This window comes from Globicephala melas, chromosome 4 (genome assembly GCF_963455315.2).
Source record: "Globicephala melas chromosome 4, mGloMel1.2, whole genome shotgun sequence".
NCBI classification, from domain to species: Eukaryota; Metazoa; Chordata; class Mammalia; order Artiodactyla; family Delphinidae; genus Globicephala; species Globicephala melas.
Window position 1 is genome coordinate 55,726,532 of NC_083317.1, and position 25,233 is coordinate 55,751,764.

Consider the following 25,233-nt stretch of genomic DNA (forward strand, 5'->3'; position numbering starts at 1 on the left):
AGTTAGCATCTCCCCACAACTAGGGCACCTGCTAGCCACTGGTAGGAGACCCTGATGCCCAAGGAGACAGAAGGAACCCCTGAGTGAACTGGTAGGACACAGGGGGACTGGCAGGGGAGGAGAAGTAGAGACCAGACAAGATCGGCACCCCTGAGGCCAGGGAGATAAGGAGAGGCAGGTGGGAGGGACTCTCTATGAAGAGCAGGAGAGGAGCAGAGGGCGATCGCCTGACCCACTTGGGCCAGGGAGCCTGCTGAACTCCCAAGCTGGTATCCCCCCGCAAGGCCCCATCCAGGCCGCGTGGGTCCTGGGGGCATAGGAGGGAGGCTGGGGAGATCAGGAGAGGCAGGTGGGAGGGGCCTTCCCAGACCAGAGAAGCAGGAGAGGAGAGGAGGGCATTTACTCTGCCCACTCGAGCCCAGGAAGCCTACTAAGCTCCCAGGTGAGGTCCCCTGCCCTCTGAGACCAGGGGTGGGAGGCACGCCTGGGCCCCTTCTGTTCTTTGGCCTAAGCCCCACCCCCCACAGTCCCCAGGGCCTTTTTCATCCCTGTGGGTCCTGAGCATTGGCTCCACCCAACACCCAAACCTTGCCCTTGCTTAGGACCCGCTCTCCACAGACAAGGCCTTCCCCGCCCCCCCCCCCCCGTTTTTTTCTTCTTTTCCCTCCTACTCTTTTTTATTATTGTGGTACTGATGTACCTTCCAGTTGCTGACTCATCTATATTTTTATTTTTACATTCTCTTTCTATATCTCTTAGCTTCCTAGTCTAATTTTATTTTTTACTTTGTTATTGCTTTTTTTTTGGCCAACCCACATGGCTCTGATCCATGTGGTGGGAGCTCTGAGTCCAAACCACTGGACTAACAGAGAACCTCAGACTCAGGGAATATTCATTGGAGTGAGGTCTCACAGAGTTCTTCATCTCAGCACCAAGATCCAGCTCTGAGTCCAAACCACTGGACTAACAGAGAACCTCAGACTCAGGGAATATTCATTGGAGTGAGGTCTCACAGAGTTCTTCATCTCAGCACCAAGATCCAGCTCTACAAAATAGCCTACAAACTCCAGTGCTGGAAGCCTCAGGCCAAACAACCAATAAAACAGGAAAACAATCCCACTCATAAAAAAAAAAAAAAGAAATGAGACAGCAAAGCAAGGAGCAAGGTAAAAACCTATAAGACCAAATAAATGAAGAGGAAATAGGCAATCTACCTGAAAAAGAATTCAGAGTAATGACAGTAAAGGTGATCCAGAATCTTGGAAATAGAATGGAAGCATGGATTGAGAAAAATACAAGAAATGTTTAACAAAGATCTAGAAGAACTAAAGAACAAAAAAGAGAGATGAATAACACAGTGAACTGAAATGAAAAATACACTAGAAGGAATCAATAACAGAATAACTGAGGCAGAATGAATAAGTGAGCTGGAAGACAAAATGGTGGGAATAACTGCCAAGGAGCAGAATAAAGTAAAAAGAATGAAATGAATTGCAGACAACTCAGAGACCTCAGGGACAACACTAAACACACCAACATTAGAATTATAGGTGTCCCAGTAGAAAAGAGAAAAAGAAAGGGCCTGAGAAAATACATAAAGAGATTATAGTGGAAAACTTCCCTAACATGGGAAAAGAAATAGTCACCCAAGTCTGGGAAGCACAGAAAGTCCCATACAGGATAAACCCTGGGAAAAACACACCAAGGCACATATTAATCAAACTAACAAAACTTAAATTCAAAGAAAAAGTATTAAAAGCAGCAAGGGAAAAACAAAAAATAACATACAAAGGAATCCCCATAAGGTTATCAGCTGATTTTTCAGTGGAAATTCTGCAGACCAGAGGGGAGTGGCAGGATATTCTTAAAATGATGAAAGAGAAAAACCTACAGCCAAGATTACACTACCTAGCAAGAGTCTCATTCAGATTCAATGGAGAAGTCAAAAGCTTTTCAGACAAGCAAAAGCTAAGAGAATTCAGCACCACCAAACCAGCTTTACAACAAATGCTAAAGAAACTTCTCTAAGTGGAAAACACAAGAGAAGAAAAAGACCCACAAAAACAAACCCAAAACAATTAAGAAAATGGTAACAGGGACATACATATTGATAATAACCTTGAATGTAAATGGATTAAATGCCCCAAGGGAAAGACACAGACTGCTCAATAAATACAACAACAAGACCCATATATATGCTCTCTATAAAACACCCACTTCACACCTAGAGACACATACAGACTGAAAGTGAAGGGATGGAAAAAGATACTCCATGCAAACGCAAATCAAAAGAAAGCTGGAGTAGCAATACTTGTATCAGATAAACAGACTTTAAAATAAAGACTGCTACAAGAGATACGGAGGGACACCACATATTGATCGAAGGGTCAATGAAAGAAGAAGATATAACAATTATAAATGTTTATGCACCCAACAGAGGAGCACCTCAATACATAAGGCAAATGCTGACAACCATGAAAGGAGAAATTAACAGTAACACAAAAATAGTAGGGGACTTTAACACCCCACTTATACCAATGGACAGATCATCCAAACAGAAAATAAATACGGAAACAAAAGTTTTAAATGATACAATAGACCACATACATCTAATTGATATTTATATAACATTCCACCCCAAAGTGGCACAATACACTTTCTTCTCAAGTGCACATGGAACATTCTCCAGGATAGATCATGTCTTGGGTCACAAATGAAGCCTTGGAATATTTAAGAAAATTGAAATCATATCAAGCATCTTATCTGACCACAGTGCTATGAGACTGGAAATCAATTACAGGAAAAAAACTGTAAAAAACACAAATACATGGAGGTTAAACAGTGTGCTACTAAATAACCAGGAGATCACTGAAGAAATCAAAGAAGAAATTTTTAAAAACACAGAAAAAAATGACAACGAAAACACGACAACCCAAAACCTACGGGACGCAGCAAAAGCAGTTCTAAGAGGGAAGTTTATAGCAATTCAATCTCACCTCAAGAAACAACAAAAATCTCAAATACACAATCTAAACTGCACTTAAAACAACTACAGAAAGAAGAACAAAGAAAACCAAAAGTCAGTACAAAGAAAGGAATCATAAAGATCAGAGCAGAAATAAATGAAACAGAAATGAAGAAAACAATAGCAAAGATCAATAAAACTAAAAGCTGGTTCTTTGAGAAGATAAACAAACTTGATAAACCCTTAGCCCGACTCATCAAGAAAAAAAGGGAGAGGATGCAAATCAATAAAATTAGAAATAAAAAAGGAGAAATCACAACTGACACTGGAGAAATACAAAGGATTATAAAAGACTACTACAAACAACTATATTCCAATAAAATGGACAACCACAAAGAAATGGACAAATTCTTGGAAAGGTACAATTTTCCAAGACTGAACCAGGAAGAATTAGAAAATATAAACAGACCTATCACAAGTAATGAAATTGAAACTGTAATTAAAAATCTTCCAACAAACAAAAGTCCAGGACAAGATGGCTTCACAGGCAAATTCTATCAAACATTTAGAGAAGAGCTAACACCGATACTTCTCAAACTCTTCCAAAAAATTGCAGAGGGAGAAACACTCCCAAATTCATTCTACAAAGCCCCCATCACCCTGATACCAAAACCAGAAAAAAATATCACAAAAAAAGAAAATTATACATCAATATCACTGATGAACATAGATGCAAAAATCCTGAACAAAATACTAGTGAACAGAATCCAACAGCACACTAAAAGGATCATACACCATGATCAAGTGGGATTTATCCCAGGGATGCAAGGATTCTTCAATATACGCAAATCAATCAATGTGATACACCATATTAACAAACTGAAGAATAAAAACCATAGGATCATCTCAATAGATGCAGAAAAAACTTTGCCAAATTCAACACCCATTTATGATAAAAACTCTCCAGAAAATAGGCATAGAGGGAAACTACCTCAACATAATAAAGGCCATATATGACAAACCCACAGCTAGCATCATACTCAATGGTGAAAAATGGAAAGCATTTCCACTAGAATCAGGATAAAGACAAGAATGTCCACTCTCACCACTCTTATTCAACACAGTTTTGGAAGTCCTAGCCACAGATATCAGAGAAGAAAAAGAAATAAAAGGAATACAAATTGGAAAAGAAGTAAAATTGTCACTATTTGCTGATGACATGACACTATACATAGAATATTCTAAAGATGCCACCAGAGAGCTACTTGAACTAATCAATGAATTTCATAAGGTTGCAGGATACAAAATTAATGCACAGAAATCTCTGGCATTCTTGTACACCAACAATGAAAAATCAGAAAAAGAAATTAAGGAAACACTCCCATTTACCACTGCAACAAAAAGAATAAAATACCAACGAATAAACCTGCCTAAGGAGGTGAAGACTTGTACTCAGAAAACTATAAGACACTGATGAAAGAAATCAAAGATGACATAAACAGATGGAGAAATATACCATGTTCTTGGATTGGAAGAATCAATATTGTGAAAATGACTATACTACCCAAAGCAACCTACAGATTCAGTGCAATCCCTATCAAATTACCAATGGCATTTTTTACAGAAATAGAACAAAAATTTTACAATTCACATGGAAACACAAAAGACCCTGAATAGCCAAAGCAATCTTGGGAAAGAAAAACGGAGTTGGAGGAAGCAGGCTCCCCGACTTCAAACTGTACCACAAAGCTACAGTAATCAAGACATTATGGTACCAGCACAAAAAGAGAAATATAGATCAATGGTACAGGATTGGATGCCCAGAGATAAACCCACGCACATATGGGCACCTAATTTACGACAAAGGAGGCAAGAACATACAATGGAGAAAAGACAGCCTCTTCAATAAGTGGTGTTGGGAAAACTGGACAGCTACATGTAAAAGAATGAAATTAGAACGCTACCTAACACCATACAGAAAAATAAACTCCAAATGGATTAAAGACTTAAATGTGAGACCAGACACAATAAAACTTTTAGAGGAAAAACACAGAAAAAACACTCCTTGACATAAACCACAACAACATCTTTATGGCCCATCTCCTAGATTAACAGAAATTTAAAAAATAAACAAATAGGACTTAATGAAACTTAAAAGCTTTTGCACAGCAAAGGAAACCATAAACAAGACAAAAAGACAACCCTCAGAATGGGAGAAAATATTTGCAAATGAAACAACAGACAAAGGGTTAATCTCCAAAATATACAAAGAGCTCGTGGAGATCAATATCAAAAAAACAAAGAATCCAGTTAAAAAATGGGTGGAAGACCTAAATAGACATTTCACCAAGGAAGACATACAGACGGCCAAGAGCCACATAAAAAGATGCTCAGCATCACTAATTATCAGAGAAATGCAAATCAAACCTACAATGAGGTATCACCTCACACAGGTCAAAATGGCCATTAACAAAAATGCTAGAAACAATAAACGCTGGAAAGGGTGTGGTGAAAACGGAACCCTCCTACACTGTTGGTGGGAATGTAAATTTGATACAATCACTATGGAAAACAGTATGGAGGTTCCTTAAAAAACTAAAAAAAAAAAAACTAAAAATGGAACTACCATATGACCCAGCAATATCACTACTGAGCATATACCCTGAGAAAACCATAATTCAAAAGAAGCCATGCACCACAATGTTCACTGCAGCACTATATACAATAGCCAGGACATGGAACCAACTGAAATGTCCATCAACAGATGAACTGATAAAGAAGATGTGGCACATATATACAATGGAATATTACTCAGCCATAAAAAGAAATGAAATTGAGTTATTTATAGTGAGGTGGATGGACCTAGAGACTGCCACACAGAGCGAAGTAAGTCAGAAAGAGAAAAACGAATACCATAAGCTAACGCATATATATGGAATCTTAAAAAAAAAAAATGGTACTGATGAACCTAGAGGTAGACATAGAGAATGGACTTGATGACATGGGGTGGGAGGGCGAACCTGGGGCAAAGTAAGAGTAGCATTGACATAGATACACTACCAACGTAAACAGCTGGCTGGTGGGAAGCAGCAGCATAGCACAGAGAGAACGGCTCGGTGCTTTGTGAGGACCTACAGGGATGGGATAGGGAGGATGGGAGGGAGGATCAAGTGGGAGGGGATATGCGGACATGTGTATGCATATGGCTGACTCGCTTTGCTGTGCAACAGAAACTAACCGGGTATTGTGAAGCAATTATTCTCCAATGAAGATCTATTAAAAAATTATTAAATTAATTTCATCTCTTTCTACTTTTCTTAATGTACCTCCTAATAAATTTATGATGACATATGTGGTTCATATTTTGGCTCTCACTATATTTCCTTTTTTAAAAAAATTTTATTTTATATATATTTTTATACAGCAGGTTCTTATTAGTCATCCATTTTACACACATCAGTGTATACATGTCAATTCCAATCTCCCAATTCATACCACCACCCCCCACCCCCGCCACTTCCCTGCCTTGGTGTCCATCCGTCTTTTCTCTACTTCTGTGTCTCAATTTCCGCTCTGCAAACCGGTTCATCTGTACCATTTTCTAGGTTCCACATATATGCGTTAATATACGACATTTGTTTTTCCCTTTCTGAGTTACTTCACTCGATAGGACAGTCTCCAGACCCATCCACATCTCTACAAATGACCCAATTATGTTCCTTTTATGGCTGAGGAATATTCCATTGTAAATATGTACCACACCTTCTTTATTCATTCGTCTGTCAATGGGCATTTAGGTTGCTTCCATGACCTGGCTTTGTAAATAGTGCTGCAATGAACATTGGGGTGCATGTGTCTTTTTGAATTACGGTTTTCTCTGGGTATATGCCCAGTAGTGGAATTGCTGGGTCATATCGTAATTCTATTTTTAGTTTTTTAAGGAACCTCCATACTGTTCTCCTTAGTGGCTGTATCAAATTACATTCCCAGCAACAGAGCAAGAGGGTTCCCTTCTCTCCACACCCTCTCCAGGATTTGTTGTTTGTAGATTTTCTAATGATACCCATTCTGACTGGTGTGAGGTGATACCTCAGTGTAGTTTTGATTTGCATTTCTCTAACAGTGATGTTGAGCAGCTTTTCATGTGCCTCTTGGCCATCTGTATGTCTTCTTTGGAGAAATGTCTATTCAGGTCTTCTGTCCATTTTTTAATTGAGTTGTTTGTTTTTTTAATATTGAGGTGCATGAGCTGTTTATATATTTTGGAGATTAATCCTTTGTCCGTTGATTCATTTTCAAATGTTTTCTCCCATTCTGAGGGTTGTCTTTTTGTCTTGTTTATGGTTTCCTTTGCTGTGCAAAAGCTTTGAAGTTTCATTAAGTCCCATTTGTTTAGTTTTGTTTTTATTTCCATTACTCTAGGAGATGGATTAAAAAATATCTTGCTGTGATTTATATCAAAGAGTGTTCTTCCTATGTTTTCTTCTAAGAGTTTTATAGTGTCTGGTCTTACATTTAGGTCTCTAACCCATTTTGAGTTTATTTTTGTGTATGGTGTTAGGGAATGTTCTCATTTCATTCTTTTACATGTAGCTGTCCATTTTTCCCAGTACCACTTATTGAAGAGGCTGTCTTTTCTCCATTGTATATCCTTGCCTCCTTTATCATAGATTAGTTCCTTAAAAAACTAGTGAGTTAGTTTAGTTAGTTAGTTCCCATAGGTGCATGGGTTTATCTCTGGGCTTTCTATCCCATTCCATTGACCTATATTTATGGTTTTGTGCCAGTACCATATTGTCTTGATTACTGTAGCTTTGTAGTATAGTCTGAAGTCAGTGAGTGTGATTCCTCCAATGCCATTTTTTTCCCTCAGGACAGCTTTGGCTACGCAGGGTCCTCTGTGTCTCCATACAAATTTTCAGATTTTCTGTTGTAGTTCTGTAAAAAATGCCATTGGTATGTTGATAGGGATTGCACTGAATCTGTAGATTGCTTTGGGTAGTACAGTCATTTTCACAATATTGATTCTTCCAATCCAAGAACATGGTATATCTCTCCATCTGTTGGTATCATCTTTAATTTCTTTCATCAGTGTCTTATAGTTTTCTGCATACAGGTCTTTTGTCTCCCTAGGTAGATTTATTCCTAGGTATTTTATTTTTTTTGTTCCAATGGTAAATGGGGTTGTTTCCTTAATTTCTCTTTCAGATTTTTCATCATTAGTGTATAGGAGTGCAAGAGATTTCTGTGCATTAATTTTGTATCCTGAAACTTTACCAAATTCAATGATTAGCTCTAGCAGTTTCTGGGTGGCATCTTTAGGATTCTTTATGTATAGTATCATGTCATCTGCAAACAGTGAGTTTTACTTCTTCTTTTCCAATTTGTATTCCTTTTATTTCTTTTTCTTCTCTGATTGCAGTGGCTAGGACTTCCAAAACTATGCTGAATAATAGTGGTGAGAGTGGACATCCTTGTCTTGTTCCTGATCTTAGAGGAAATGCCTTCAGTTTTTCACCATTGAGAATGTTTGCCATGGGTTTGTCACATATGGCCTTTATGATTTTGAGGTAGGTTCCCTCTATGCCCACTTTCTGGAGAGTTTTTATCGTAAATGGGTGTTGAATTTTGTCAAAAGCTTTTTCTGCATCTATTAAGATGATCATATGGTCTTTATTCTTCAATTTTAATATGGTGTATCGCATTGATTGATTTGCATATATTGAAGAATCCTTGCTTCCCTGGGATAAATCCCACTTTATCATGGTGTATGATCCTTTTAATGTGCTGTTGGATTTTGTTTGCTAGTATTTTGTTGAGGATTTTTGCAACTATATTCATCAGTGATATTGGTCTGTAATTTTCTTTTTTTGTAGTACCTTTGTCTGGTTTTGGTATCAGGGTGATGGTGGTCTCATAGAATGGCTTTGGAAGTTTTCCTTCCTCTGCAATTTTTTGAAAGAGACTGAAAAGGATGGGTGTTAACTCTTCTCTAAATGTTTGATAGAATTCAGCTGTGAAGCCACCTTGTCCTGGACTTTTGTTTGTTGGAAGATTTTTAATCACAGTTTCAATTTCACTCCTTGTGATTGGTCTGTTCATGTTTTCTATTTCTTCCTGGTTCAGTCTTGTAAGGTTATACCTTTCTAAGAATTTGTCCATTTCTTCCAGGTTGTCCATTTCATTGGCACAGAGTTGCCTGTAGTAGTCTCTTCGGATACTTTGTATTTCTGTGGTGTCTGTTGTAACTTCTCCTTTTCCGTTTCTAATTTTATTGATTTGAGTCCTCTCCCTCTTTTTCTTGATGAGTCTGGCTAATGGTTTCTCAATTTTTTTTATTTTCTCAAAGAACCCCCTTTTAGTTTTATTGATCTTTGCTACTGTTTTCTTTGTTTCTATTTCATTTATTTCTGCTCTGATCTTTATGACTTCTTTCCTTCTGCTAACTTGGGTTTTGTTTGTTCTTCTTTCTCTAATTCCTTTAGGTGTAACATCAGATTGTTTATTTGAGATTCTTCTTGTTTCTTGAGGTAGGCTTGTATAGCTATAAACTTCCTTCTTAGAACTGCTTTTGCTGCATCCCATAGGTTTTGGTTCGTTGTGTGTTCATTGTCATTTGTCTCTAGGTATTTTTTTATTTCCTCTTTGATTTCTTCAGTGATCTCTTGCTTATTTAGTAACATATTGTTTAGCCTTCATGTGTTTGTGTTTTTTACATTTTTTTCCCTGCAATTGATTTCTAATCTCATAGCATTGTGGTAAGAAAAGATGCTTGATATGATTTCAATTTTCTTAAGCTTACCGAGGCTTGATTTGTGACCCAAGATATGATCTATCCTGGAGAATGTTCCATGCGCCCTGAATAGAAAGTATAATCTGCTGTTCTTGGATGTAATGTCCTATAAATATCAATTAAATCTATCTGGTCTATTGTGTCATTTAAAGCTTGTGTTTCCTTATTAATTTTCTGTATGGATGATCTGTCCATTGGTGTAAGTGAGGTGTTAAAGTCCCCCTCTATTTTTGTGTTACTGTCAATTTCCTCTTTTATAGCTGTTAGCAGTTGCCTTATGTATTGAGGTGCTCCTATGTTGGGTGCATACATATTTATAATTGTTATATCTTCTTCTTGGATTGATCCTTTGATCATTATGTAGTGCCCTTCCTTGTCTCTGGTAACATTCTTTATTTTAAAGTCTATTTTATCTGATATGAGTATTGCTACTCCAGCTTTCTTTTGATTTCCATTTGCATGGAATATTTTTTCCATCCCCTCACTTTCAATCTGTATGTGTCCCTAGGTCTGAAGTGGGTCTCTTGTAGACAGCATATATATGGGTCTTGTTTTTGTATCCATTCAGTGAGCCTGTGTCTTTTGGTTGGAGCATTTAATCCATTCACGTTTAAGGTAATTATCAATATGTATGTTCCTATTACCATTTTCTTAACTGTTCTGGGTTTGTTTTTGTAGGTCCGTTTCTTCTCTCGTGTTTCCCACTTAGAGAAATTCTTTTAGCATTTGTTGTAGAGCTGGTTTGGTGGTGCTGAATTCTCTTAGCTTTTGCTTGTCTGTAAAGCTTTTGATTTCTCCATCAAATCTGAATGAGATCCTTGCTGGGTAGAGTAATCTTGGTTGTAGGTTCTTCCCTTTCATCACTTTAAGTATATCATTCCACTCCCTTCTGGCTTGTAGAGTTTCTGCTGAGAAATCCTCTGTTAACCTTATGGGAGTTCCCTTGTATGTTATTTGTCGTTTTTCCCTTGCTGCTTTCAATAATTTTTCTTTGTCTTTAATTTTTGCCAATTTGATTACTGTGTGTCTCAGCATATTTCTCCTTGGGCTTATCCTGTATGGAAATCTCTGTGCTTCCTGGACCTGGGTGGCTATTTCCTTTCCCATGTTAGGGAAGTTTTTGACTATAATCTCTTCAAATATTTTCTCGGGTCCTTTGCTCTCTCTTCTCCTATGAGGTCTCTTATGCTTTTTTCATTTCTTTTCTTTCTTTTTTCTTTATTGTGTTCTGCAGCAGTGAATTCCCCCATTCTGTCTCCCAGGTCACTTATCCGTTCTTCTGCCTCAGTTACTCTGCTATTGATTCCTTCTAGTGTATTTTTCATTTCAGTTATTGTGTTGTTCATCTCTGTTTGTTTGTTTTTAATTCTTCCAGATCTTTGTTAAACATTTCTTGCATCTTCTCGATCTTTGTCTCCATTCTTTTTCCGAGGTCCTGGATCATCTTCACTATCATTATTCTGAATTCTCTTTCTGGAAGATTGCCTATCTCTGTTTCATTTAGTTGTTTTTCTGGGGTTTTATCTTGCTCATTCATCTGGTATATAGTCCTCTGCCTTTTCATCTTGTCTTATCTTCTGTGAATGTGGTTTTTGTCCAACAGGCTGCAGGATTGTAGCTCTTGCTTCTGCTGTCTGCCCTCTAGTGGATGAGGCTATCCGGCTCTCACTATATTTCTATTGCACCACAATGGTTCATGAAATGAATCAGACTAGATTAAATTCCTTTAAAATCCCTTCTAGCTCTAAAGGGAACCCTGTTCTGCACTGTTTGCACTGCACTGTTTGCACTGTTGCTGGGAATGTAAATTGATAGAGCCACTATGGAGAACAGTATGGAGGTTCCTTAAAAATCTAAAAATAGAACTACCATATGCCCCAGCAATCCCACTATTGGGCATATTCCCTGAGAAAACCATAATTCAAAAAGCGACATGTACCACAATGTTCATTGCAGCACTATTTACAGTAGCCAGGATATGGAAGCAACCTATATGTCCATCGACAGATGAATGGATAAAGAAGATGTGGCACCTATATACAATGGTATATTACTCAGACATAAAAGAAATGGAGTTATTTGTAGTGAGGTGGATGGACCTAGAGTCTGTCATACAGAGTGAAGTAACTCAGAAAGAGAAAAACAAATACCATATGCTAACACATATATGTGGAATCTAAAACAAACAAACAAACAAAAATGATTCTGATGTACCTAGGGCCAGGACAGGAATAAAGACACAGATGTAGAGGATGGACTTGAGGACATGGGGAGGGGGGAGGGTAAGCTGGGACAAAGTGAGAGAGTAGCATTGACATATATACACTAACAAATGTAAAATACATAGCTAGTGGGAAGCAGCTGCATAGCACAGGGTGATCAGCTTGGTGCTTTGTTACCACCTAGAGGGGTGGGATAGGGAGGGTGGGAGGAAGACACAAGAGGGAGGGGATATGGGGATATATGTATACATATAGCAGATTCACTGTGTTGTACAGCAGAAACTAACACAACATTGTAAAGCAATTATACTCCAATAAAGATGTTAAAAAAATAAATCCCGTCTAGCTATAGCATGCTGACACTAAGAGACTATAGGTTCAAGCTAATAAGTTTTAATTTCAAAGTTACTTCAGAGAAATCCAGGGTTAATTACTATTTCATATTTCTCCACACTTTTTCACCCATGCCCACTACTGTTTTCTCAATTCTGTTTCCTATGGATCCCCAATAGCCAAGAAAAATGAATGTCCATTTATTTATTTATAAACTGCAAGTATACAGTTCATAGGGCCATTCTGAATTGTCATTCAGTCATATTCCTCTGAATCACCTGTGGAACATATAAAAAATATTGATTCCTAGGCTTGATATCTGGAGATTCTGACTCAGTACATTTGGTATGAGATAGGATCCTATACTTCTCAAGAAGCTACCTACATCACTCAGAGGCTCAGCCAGGTTTGGGAATCAGTTGTCTAGCCTAACTTACTTCATCTGTAGCTGGGGTAAAATTAATTGTTCTAGAGACAAGGCCTAGTGGCCCCCAACCTGGAGCAAGGATGTAGAGCTCCTAACTCCAGCTCACTGCCATTGTTGACACCTGTTCTGACAAACACTCATATTACTCACTCCTCAAGAGCTCCAGCCATCAGTATATCTTCCTTGTCAGTTTTAACATCCAACTCAGGTTCTCCACTAAGCAGAAGCTTCAAGTTATAAATAACCAGCAAAGTACCTAGTGGAAAAATAGATATTTGACTCATCAATATTTAACTATACTATGTGTTAGTCATGGTGCTATTATCTCACCTATGGAATTAAGCCTGCTATAGACCAAATTTCTTTTTGTACTTCAGTAAATAATATGCTTGGGTAAGTTCCAAGATATACGTCTTATAGCAAATTCCACTCTCTGCCAAACAGTGTTGAGTTTCTACAGTATAGCGCTTCTTTTTACTATTCATTATGTCTTTCAATGTGGATTCTTAAACTTTGGAACTCTATTCATAATTTGCATTAAAAAAACTGTTAGAAGCCTGAACCAAATTTGTATTATAGGCAAAGCTCTCACTGGCAGAACTGAAGTCAATGCACATAAGAACGAAGATGAATTTTCAACATTTGTATAAATATGAAGTACTGCTTTTAGACCCTGAAACAGGTGTTGGTAAACTTTTTCTGTAAAGGGCCAGATAATAACTACTTCAGGCTTTGCAGGCCTCTCACATCTACTCACAACTCAACTCCACAGCTGTAGCATGAAAGCTGCCGTAGGGAATACACAAATGAATGATGTGGCTATTTCCAATAAAAATTTATTAACAAAAACAGCTATGGGGCTGATAGGACCTGCAGGCGCTAGAGTTTGCTGACCCCTGCTCTAAAGCACAGTAAACAAAAAAATCCAAATTCTTTATGAAATTGATTATAATATCAAGACAAACATCACTGTCAGAGAAATTTTAAGAACAACCAATTACACTTTTTTTGGTAATACTAAAACAGAAGGGAGAACAGCAGAGTGACTAAGAATTTGGACTTGGACTTGGGAGCCTAAATACTTGGGTTACATCCTGGATCAACCATTTACTAGCACAATGACCTCAGGTAAGTTTCCTAACCTCTCTGAACCTAAGTTTTCTAATCTATATGATGGAGCTCATGAGGTACCTAAACCACTGAGTTGTTTAGAGGATTAAATGAGTTAATTTTTATAAAGCATTTAGAGAAGTATTCAGGAAACAATACATCTTTCATTTATATGAGTATTTCACAATTAGAAGGCAACTAAGAGATTACATTAACTGTCCATAAAGTATGCCACATATGTTAATGAAATGAATATTTATTTAATTGCCACTATTTTTCTGCTGTGAGAAAGGGAAAAGGATGACATAAAACATCACTTTTAAACAAAATGACACAGGTTTAGAGAAGAAATTTTGAAGGTAACCACAGGCCAAGTCACAAAAAAAAAAATCTCAGAATTTGCTATAAGCATAACATAAAACAGAATTTTAATATAAACACAACAGAATTTTGCATATAAACATTACAAAAAGTAGAATGCAAATAGTTTTCTCTAGAGTAGGAATCTTTTTGCTTCCAGATATGAAAAGTGCTAGAAGTCTGGAGAAAGACTGGCACAGAAACCTGGATTCGTTATTTTATAAATTGCTAACTCTCTTATAAACCCTGGCATCATCTAATCATTGATGCTTCAGTATAGCATCTGGTGCAGAGACTGTGATTCCCTGCGGTAATAGCCTGTATCATCCTCTTCTTATCCAGTTTCACCAAGCTCACACAAGTACAAACTTTTCTCCCAATGTCAGGGACTTAAGAATTATTCCTGTTTGGACTCTCCTGAGACAAAACTTATATAAATAAAATGAATAACTGCCCCATATGAGACTCCATGTGATATTGTAAATAGAAGAAAATACGAAATCATATTTATAGTCTTTCATAAGACACTGAAAACAAATACTTTCACATCAAAATTTCAGGGCTGTGATGATCTTACCACATTTCCCATAGATCACATCAAACTGCTGCATCAATTCAGCTTCAGTTTTAAACGGAGAATACTTAAAAATTATAGACAATTCCGTTGAGAATTTCTGAGGATCATCTGTGACAGATTCTCTGGTTCTTGTTAACCATGAAGGTATTGGAACCACAACCTATTAAAAAAACACACATCAATTTACTATGAAATACACAAAGAAAAACCATCATTCTTTTGTCTGATCCTAATTCAGTTCATTTACCATGCAGCCAAATTATAAAACACTAGGTTAAATGTTTATTTTTCCCAGGTATGCTAGTTTTATAAGGAAGAGACACATGACAAATATGTATACTTGGAGTTTTATTCTAAAATGTTCCACTGTAGAATGTGGGAACAGATGGAATCTACCTCAGCCCCCTATGGAATTATGGGTAGAATGGCAGAGGGGACAACAGTATCAGCATTTTAGAAGTTGAAAAGCATATCCAAGTATGACAGCATATCCAAGAAGTATGACAGCATATCCAAGTAACCAATCTAAAGCCTGTGCCAGGCAGGAGAAGCACTAGCCTGATTTACAATTCAGAATCTGCTAAAAGGCTCAGAGATTGATGGCATGAATTAACTCTGGAGGTAGGGTAAAAGGAGAAGAGAGCTAGAAGTAGCATCCAGGTCCCCACCTGGCAATAGCTCCTCCCCCACCTCCACAGGGACTGATGTTTATTAACTGGAAAGAGTGGAACAAAGCACGTCTGGATTAGCGGATATATCAGGCACAGTTGGCAGGGGACCTTACTTAGATTAGAGGGATTAAATAAAAGTATACATATTGGATGCTGAGAACCCCAGATCCCTTCTCTCATTTGGCTCCCAGGAAGCTGTCAGCTAGACCTTCAGGCAGAAGCCTGTAAGAGTCTTCTTTGAGATATGTGACCAGCCCAGAAGGAAAGACATGAGGCAAATTATATTGAGGATTTTCCAATAAAACATCCCAGTTAGATCCCATTATTGTGACCTGCAATAGCTGTCAAGCCCCACCCACACTCTCAGAGCTTTCAATTGGCACTTTATTGAACTAATCTTTAAAGTATTCAGGATTAACAGTCATCTAAGAAAAGCCTCTAATGTGACAGACAGAGACCAAATAAACAAGCACAAACAAAGCAACTCAGTGGTAACAAAAACCATAAGAGGAAGATGAAAATTTCAGGGGGAAAAAATTCAATCGTAGTTAATATCTTCAGTGCTCTAAGAAGAAGTACTGTATCCATGAAACAAGAACTACATATCTTTAAAAAGGAATATTGAGAGACTAAAAAGACTCCTTAGAAGTAAAGAATATGATTACAGAAAAAATTTTCTTTTTAAGGGTTGGAAGATAAATGTAAGAAAATCTCCCAGAAAACAAAACAAAAATATAAAGGACAGAAAACAGGAGAGAAAGGGTAAGAAAACTAAAGAACTGTCTCTAGACATCCAAGAGCTAAGAACAGGTGTTGTAAAAGGAGAGAAAAGATAATATGGATGGAAGAAAATCATGCAATATTACAGGAAAATATCCCAGAATTAAAGGACATGAGTTTCCAGACTGAAAATGTTCAACAAGCACCCAGCACGATGGGTACAAACAGACCCACCCAGAGGCAAAACACTGAAATCAGAACAGAGGGGGAAAAGCCCTCCCAAAAATAGAGGGAGAGGGGAGAAGAATGGGTCACCTAGAAAACTCAGGAATTTAAATGGCTTCAGACTTCTCAACACTAGAAATTATAAGATCATGGAGCAATGCCTTCAAAATTCTGAAAGAAAACTAATTCCAAGAAAAAACATCAAGCCAAACTATCATTAAGTGTTTGGGTGGGATAAAAACATTTTCATGCATGTGAAGTCTCAAAATATTTTACCCCTCATGCCCTCTTGCTGAGAAAGCTAATGGAGGATATGTTACACCAAGAAGAGGGAGCACACTAGGAAAGACCTGACACAGAAGAGAAGTAAAGAGAATTGCCAGAATGATGGCAGGGGCATATCCCAGGATGGCAGCTGAATACCAGCCATGGAAAGCAGGAATGTGAGGTGCAGCACATAAGAAGATTCCAGAGTAGAGTTCTTCAAGACGGTGGAACCATCAAAATAACAGGCTGAGACTGGGGTTAACACAGTGATAAAAGACATATAAGACCAAGCAAATATTCAGTGATAGCGATAAGCATACAGAACACTAAGCAGGCAATTAGTAATTATTAATTAAAAGTTTTGCAGGAGAGAGAAAAATCATAGTTTGTGACACGGTATAATTGTATGTAGTGCCTGTATAGTCTCTAATGTAAATAGTGAATATTGGCACAACCAAAATTACAACTGAGCCATATTGAGGGTGGAGAATTGGAAGGGTATGTATGTGTGATGGGAGCAAAGAAAAAGAAACAGATAAATCCTCCCCTTTTACAGTGGGAGGTTAACAGAATAGATAATGCCTAAATCAAATCAAGAAGTAGCAATACAAGCATGTTATATAGAGATTTACAGGGAAATAGCAAAAGAATCAGCTAATACTGTTGAAAGAGATTGCCTCTGTAGAAGTGGAAATGGAAAGGGGCTGCAGGCTTTAGTTTAAAAAAAAAAAAGGAAATGACCCATTTTAGGAAAACTATAACCTCAGCTTTGGCCCAATTTCCCACATCCTTTACATACAAAAAGTACAATATAAATGCTTAAAGTATTGCGTTTCCTCATGTCAGAATCCCACTCAGCTACTCCCTATTGCTTCCAGACTATTCCTGTTAACCAGCCCCACTCCACTGCTGCCAGCGGGCATGCTGGGCTCCTGCTGGACAGTCCCCCATCTCCACACTGTCCCTCCAAACCCCACAGTCATCTCAGGTCTGAGACTTGCCACATGCTATTTCTCACCATATACCAACCTTTCCAGTTACACGTTGTCCTCTCCCCATAAAACCCTCATTGGCCACTCAAGGCTCTCTCATCTCTCCATCCATATCACTGCTTTTGACAATTGAGTAACAGCAGGAACACATACTCATTGAACAGCATGCTTTTTAAACACCCCTGTTTTTTTATTTATCCAGTTCATACGTGTCTGCCTTATTTGGTGATAAGACTGAAAATACTGACGGTCGGGTGGTCCCGCTTGTTTTCTACCTTCCACAGGGTCTACCCAGTGCTAGGCAGACAGCAGTTCCTCAACATGTATTTGCTATATTGAATTATAACTGATGTTCATAATACTAAACTCAGACACTGCAAATTAATAAAATGTCTCTGGGTCAGCAAATGGAATTGAAATTATGGTCAACAGAGTTACAGTTTTAAGTCTGTTTTGCATTCAATTTCTTTAGATGTTGTTTTCCAAGTCTTTTGAATCCAATATTCTATTTTAAAAATGATACTCTAGGGCTTCCCTGGTGGCGCAGTGGCCAATGCAGGGGACGGGGGTTTGTTCCCCGGTCCGGGAGGATCCCGTGTGCCACGGAGCAGCTGGGCCCATGAGCAGCTGGGCCCGTGAGCCGCATCCAGAGCCTGCGCGTCCGGAGCCTGTGCTCTGCGGCGGGAGAGGCCACGGCGATGAGAGGCCCACGTACCGCGAAAAAAAAAAAAAAGATACTCTAATTTACAGACAAGTGGTGGAAATGTTTTGCAAGCTTCTTCCAAAAAGCTCACTGTGCCAAAGGGAGCCTCTTATTCTGGAAAATTTGTGTACATGGATAATAAAAATAAAGTTCTGAAAACTGTCTAGGAGTTACAAACCTACTCAAGGAAGGATCAATAGGACAGGCCTCCAATGACCCCAGAATGGCCAGCTACCCTCTCTCCATTTCCCAAATATACTCTTAAATTTCTAAAGCATAATCAGAAAGAACCCACGGTAGACTTTACCTCCTGAAACGGTAAATGAAAACAATTCCATTACCATGGGAACCGAAGGAAAATTCTCAACCCTTACCTCACTTAGACCTTCTCTTTCACAAAATGTCTGAGAAAAAAACACACAGGTCATCGTTTCTTCCTTCTTTGTGAAAAGAATAAAGTCTTTTCCAATCCTCATGGATCCACTATATTAAAAATCAAGAACATAACGGTTTACATCTCAAACACTAGAAAGAAGGAACAGGCGAGCATGATATCGTGTACTGTACCAGGTTGTTCTTTTCACAGAAATAACTCCCCTGTTTTGCTGACTCATCACCAAGAGTGTATAAGTATGATTTTTTTTTTTCTCAAAGCAGAGCGGAATTTGAACTAATCCAGGCCTACATTCTGGCTTGAGATAAGGTGCTGTCCATGGCTCCAGCAAAGAACAATCATGTGTCCCTGGCAGGTGCTACACAGGTGATCGTAGCCTCATGTCCTCACTTTTCTTTGAGGCAGACCAGTAACATAAGCTGTGGACACATATAACACCTACACTAAGATACACTTTGAGAAACAATAGGACCTAGAGATGTGATGAAGCTTTAAGCTACAGGGGTGCTACTTCAGCCATCTCTGAAAAAAAGATTCATCATCTATTTAAGAATTAAATTTTAAATTTTAATTTTAATTAAATTTTAAAACATTGTAAAGGTTCAAGTCAGTTATGGGTAGTGGAAATTCTAAAACAAGATAGGACTCTCAAGTTTATATTTGTTTCTAAAATTTCCTTTAACCAAATATTATTCCCAATAATCAAAATCAATAATATATGCATTAAGGAAAACAATTCTCACCTTTTAAGACCATTGCCATATTGCCCAATAAACTTCAAACTTGATAACCGTTTCTTGGATGTTCCAAAGTAAATGATATCTGAAGCTTCCTCTATAATTGACAAAGACATGTAAGTGGTTAGGACTTATGAGTCATTCACACCGGCCAGAGGCCCAGTTGTCAGGATGTCACACATATATTAGGACAAATCCATACTTCTTGGGTCAGTCCAAAGACAAGGATCCTTGTCAGGCCCCATAATCTCTGACCAGGATCATAACAGCAATATATTGAAGGAGGTCAGACAGACCTAGCCACGTGACCCTGGGGAAGTAGAGCCTTAATTTCCTTTTCCCTGGGCCTCCCTGGTAGTGCAGTGGTTAAGAATCTTCCTGCCAATGCAAGGGACACGGGTTCGAGCCCTGGTCTGGAAAGATCCCACATGCCACGGAGCAGCTAAGCCCGTGTGCCACAACTACTGAGCATGTGCTCTAGAGCCCGTGAGCCACGACCACTGAGCCCACGTGCCACAACTACTGAAGCCCATGCGCCTAGAGCCCATGCTCTGCAACAAGAGAAGCCAGCGTAATGAGAAGCCCGCGCACCACAAGGAAGAGTAGCCCCCACTTGCCGCAACTAGAGAAAGCCCACGCTCAGCAACGAAGACCCAACACAGCCAAAAATTAATTAATTAATTTTAAAAATATTTTCTTGTCCCTAAAAGGGAACTACTAACACTTATATCACAGATTTGTTGATGAAGATAAATGAAATGAATTAAATGAGATGATGTGTTAACCTTAAAGACAATACATGCCATTTAATAAATGCTAATAAAGGTGCTATAATTATTTGTACCACTAGTAATTTTCTATGCTTTTGGCACTTATCCAGTCCCATGTGAGACTGAGAAGGGCAGAATAGCTTTTGGTCTGCTACTAACTGGGAAGGGCTACTTATTTCAGACTTTGAGAGTTATTCTCCTGATCTCTCCAGGGCATTCTGGAATTCTAGAGAAGAATCCCCTGAACTTCAGAATATACATACCTCCAAGCACAGGAATGTTCCCAGGGAAATAGGAAGAGATAGAAATGGGTCTCCCAATTGGGCTACCTGAATACATGCTCCAGAATTGCCCTGAGGACCCTGTGTCAGTCTGGGGGCAGACATGCTATAGTTCAGTGGCACGTGGCATGAGGTGTGTAAAGACACTCTGCTTGTCTGAAGCTAACTGGACATTTTATCACATGTTCTTATTAAGGGTTGGCTATTAGACGAGGGTATCCATAATGATAATATTAGCTACTGCTTATTATTTAGTATGTGCCAGGTACGATATCATATACTTTATTTGCACCAACTACTTAATATTTATAACAAGCCTACAAGGAAGATACTATTATTATTATTATCTACACATTACGCATGAGGAAATTTAAGTTTTAGGAGTTTATGTAACTTTCCCAAGGTCACACTGATAAATGGTACCCACAGAAATATCACCCAGAGTTGCAGAAGACCAAATCCCATGGTTTTTATCACACACCATATAGACTCCCATGTACGGTGGCCAGAGTTCTGAGCACAGGGACAGAACACTGAATAGGACAGGCATGACCCCTGTCCTCAATAACTTTATGTCATGGTAGGAGAAAGAAGTAGACAAACAAGATCCTTTCGGAGAGTACTAAGTAAGGGAAATAAAACCAGGGTAATGTTACAGGGAATTAACAAGAATGTAGCCTGCAGATAGAATGCTCAGGGAAGGCCTCCTTCATAAGGTGTCATCTGAGATGAGATTTAAATGATGAAGGGCCAGCCAGGTGTGGCTGGAGTGCTATGAGCAAGGGAGTGCGAGGTACGAGAAAAGGTCAAAGAGGTGGACAGAGGCCAAATAATGCAAGAAATTGAAAGTGTTGCTGAGGAATGTGAATTTTATTCTAAAGTAATGGAAAACCACTAAGGGTTTTAAGCAGGGGCATCAATATGATCTACTAAAAGAAAAAAATGCACTCAGGATTGCTGTGTGGGGAATGCACTGTGATGGGGCAAGACTGCAAGTGAAAAGAGTTTGGAAATCACCGCAGTCATCTTCTAAGGGTCAAAATTGATTGAGCTCAGCTTGGACAACAGACGGATTCTATTTTCAATCATCAGAAAAACTCTTCCAACTTATCACCTGAGTTCCAACATTAATAAAGAATTGCTCTCAACACTACTGGGCCTTTTTAAAATACAACTGTATATGTCAACTGAAGTGAGTTTCTTCTGAAGATCTGAATATTTGTCTTACCTGTGTTTTGATTATTTTGTTTGTGGACCCATATAAAGGAGTTGCTTCTTTTTTTAAGGAATTGCTTTAGAATATGTCACACATAGTCTTTTACCATTCAGACCAAGGGGGTCTTTGGAGACTCAAAAGAAGATAATTGCTTTATTTTTTATTCTTAGCTTCTATCAACACCGGTGATCATTCTTTCCTCTGGTGTGGAACTGACCAGAACACTACCATATTATTTGAACTCCCTCACTGTTTGTTAAATCTGGTGGTCAAAAAGCCTAGCTTGAGGGACATACACAAGTGTTATAAGAATTCAGGGATAAGGTATCCCAATTCATGCAAATCTTTTATGTGAAGGAATAACATCTCAATTCCACAGCAAACAATATTATGTACCTACTCTGTGCTGCCTTTTGCTAGCCTTGAAGATACGAAGATAATCATGCAATGCATTGTAGATGTTTTCACTACGATGAGAACATTCAAGAAGCAACTAAACCTTTGAATGTGCAGGGAAAAAACACAGACTGCTAAAAACAAGGAGAGGTGACCTCTACCTCAAGGTTAAACAAAAAATTTAAAATCTCTTGCAAGCAGTACCTGAAGGGTGTGCTAAAGACAACCTCACAGTCTGTGTTTGTTTTCCATTCATTCCCAGATGCTGTTCCTTACAAGAAATCTGTGCCCTGTGCCTGTCATTTTTCTGATAATATTGATTTACGTTCACTTTTGGTCTTGCTTTAGATGGTTACAGTGAATTTACTCTGTCAGCTGGAATATTTAAACCTAAAAAGCTCAACAAGATGTTAAGTCTGGGGTTTATTTTCCCTAATAGCTCCATACTTGTTTATATATATATATATATATATATATATATATATATATATCAATTTATTTTTATTTATTTTATAGGTTTTCAGGCTGTTTGTTCTAACAGCCAGGTAGGAATCTAGATAATTCACTTACCAGGGCTCATACCACATCCATCATCCAGGAAGCACAACATGAATCCACCCTGCAGTTCTTCATTATCCACTGTAAGAGAAAGCAGTTATTACTAATAAATAGTGGGCTTAATTTGTTCATCAGACAGTCATGCTGCTCACATAATTATTTGTCCTCCTCAAATGCAGCCACTGAGTGACAGAGTTATGGCACAAGGATAAAGCTCAGAAAGGCATCTTGGCTACAGTTTCATGAGAAACTACAGGGGGAAAACAATCATGCAACAAAAAGGCTTTAAATTAACATAAAACATGTACATATTAATAAATTATGTATACAGCATGACATGCCCTGTTCTGGAATCTGACTGGTCCTTTAAACTTCAGGTATTTTCTCCCTGGGGGAGGGAATAAAGGTAGCCAGTGATGTGGCCCCAGGATCCCTCTATCAAATTGATCAGTCCTGATGCTCTTCCACCAAAGCACTAATTCTAAAGTCAGTCCAGGTCATTCTTATTAAATTCATCAGGCTCTCTTCCAAGTAGCTAATTCCCATAAGAGCCATTCGTGCATGCTTCTCAGTGGCAGCAAATATTTGCCTCTTGAAAAATGTATTTGATTTTTGAAAATAGCTAAGTTATTTGGAGTCAATTTTGATGATTAAGAGATATTAAATTACATAATATAATCTCTTGTTTAAAAAATTTTGAAGGTGTAACTAAAAGTAATGAGAGTAATGTTAATGCACAGTTTGTAATCTGGCTCTTGAAGTAATTTCAACATGTGGATACGTGAATTCCAGCACACCTCTCTCTTTTTTTTGTTAACATAACAACTTTATTGAGAAATAGCTTACACACAAGAGAGCTACACGTTTAAAGTGTACAATGTGACACATTTTGACATATGTAAATACCTGTGGAACCATCACCACAATCAGGATAGTGAACATGACCATCACCCCAGGTGTTTCCTGGTGCCCCTTGTAGTCTCTGCCTTCTGCCCCTCCCATGCCCTGTCACCCCCGACCCCATCCCCAGGCAGCCATGGATTTACTAACTCCATCCTTACAGATTCATTTCTAGCACATCAGTTAAGTCAACTCTGGGTTCAATGGTCACCTCTAATCTACATTTTTTAAATGTTCAAAATAATCTATAAATACATATCTAAAAATCATACCCAAGTTTTCTGGGTTCATAATTTTATGCTCACATGTCCACTTGTAATCCCCCCTCCTCTCTCTAATTCACCTCCTGTTTACAAACCCTTTGAATCTTCCCTACCATCTCATTTCCCCAGTTCTTCTCCCTACCTGGTCCTCTGGTCTGCTTACCTCAACTTCTGTGTCAGAATATTCCTCCCCGCTTTAGGTATTTGCTCTGTTCAGCCGTCCCCTGACTAAGGCCGACACCTCCACCGTTCAACTCTTGTTGAGTTCTTTGCACAATGCGATAGTTCTCAACCTTGGCTGCACGTTTGAATCACCGGGATATATTCTAAATTAATTGGTCTTGGATGCAGTTGAGCAATAAAAACTCTTCCCTATTATCCTAAGGTTTATCAGAACTGGGAACCACCTAACACAAGCCTCAGCCTGTGAAGTTGCAACAGTTGATTTTGCAGCTCTTGGTATATAGTTCTCATGTAAGAAAGCAGGGCATTTCTTTGGTGAATAGGTGGGAAAGGCTCAAAATTCCCAAGAGTCTTAATAGAGTGCTTAATTTTTCTATAAATTCCCATGAAGGCCTGCAGACAATCACAGCCTCAAAATTTAACGTTCCCCAAGTACCCACTCAGAGGCTTGGCGCCAACTTGTTTGTTTCAATTCCTTAAAACTATGTATTTCAGATCGATTTCTACTAACCATTAAGCATGCATGTCCGAAACAAACCACAGCACCTTCTCCCCAAGCAGACTGCCTCCTCCTTCCGGTGTGTCCTGCTCAATAAATGGCACCTCTCTGCCATTAGGCTTCAGCTGCCCAAGTCAAAGCCTCAAGATCAAGTTCTCCACCTCCTCGCCCCATGTAGACATGTCTTCTCCATTCCACCTCCTCACATCTCTCAAATCTGACCACTTTCTCCATCCCCATGACACTGCCTTAGTTCAGGAAACCACCCCTCTCTTCTGGATTCCAGTAGCAGCTCCCCCACTTCTTGCTCCCAAAAATCAGAGCACGCCGAGAGTCTGTAGCCAGTCATGCAGTTCACTCCTCTCCTGCTTATAACCCTTGCATGCCTTCCCACTGCCCACAGGGTGCAACCCAACCAGTTAGCAAATCTAGCTTGCCTTTCATCACCTGACCCTCCAACCTCTCTGTGGTGGTCAGTTTTATGTGTCAACTTGGCTAAGCTGTGGTGTCCAATTGTTTGGTCAATTCGATGTTGTTATGAAAGTACTTGTAGATACAATTAACATTTATAATCAGCTAACTGTAAGTAAAGCAGATACCCTCTATAATGTGGGTCAGCCTCATCCAATCAGTTGCAGGCCGTAAAGGCAAAGACTGAGGTTTCCCAAAGA

The 25,233-nt window shown here is 38.7% G+C and overlaps 1 protein-coding gene across 1 annotated transcript in view; it reads right to left on the bottom strand.

Annotated features, from left to right (window-relative positions):
* Window positions 1-25,233, bottom strand: part of MORC1 (MORC family CW-type zinc finger 1) — a 179,422-nt gene that overhangs the window by 142,756 nt on the left and 11,433 nt on the right. Inside the window, 5 exon segments of the mRNA XM_060297564.1 lie at window positions 12,891-12,996; window positions 14,788-14,947; window positions 18,740-18,848; window positions 19,503-19,593; window positions 22,730-22,798. Of these exon segments, the coding sequence (XP_060153547.1) occupies window positions 12,891-12,996; window positions 14,788-14,947; window positions 18,740-18,848; window positions 19,503-19,593; window positions 22,730-22,798 (535 nt within the window).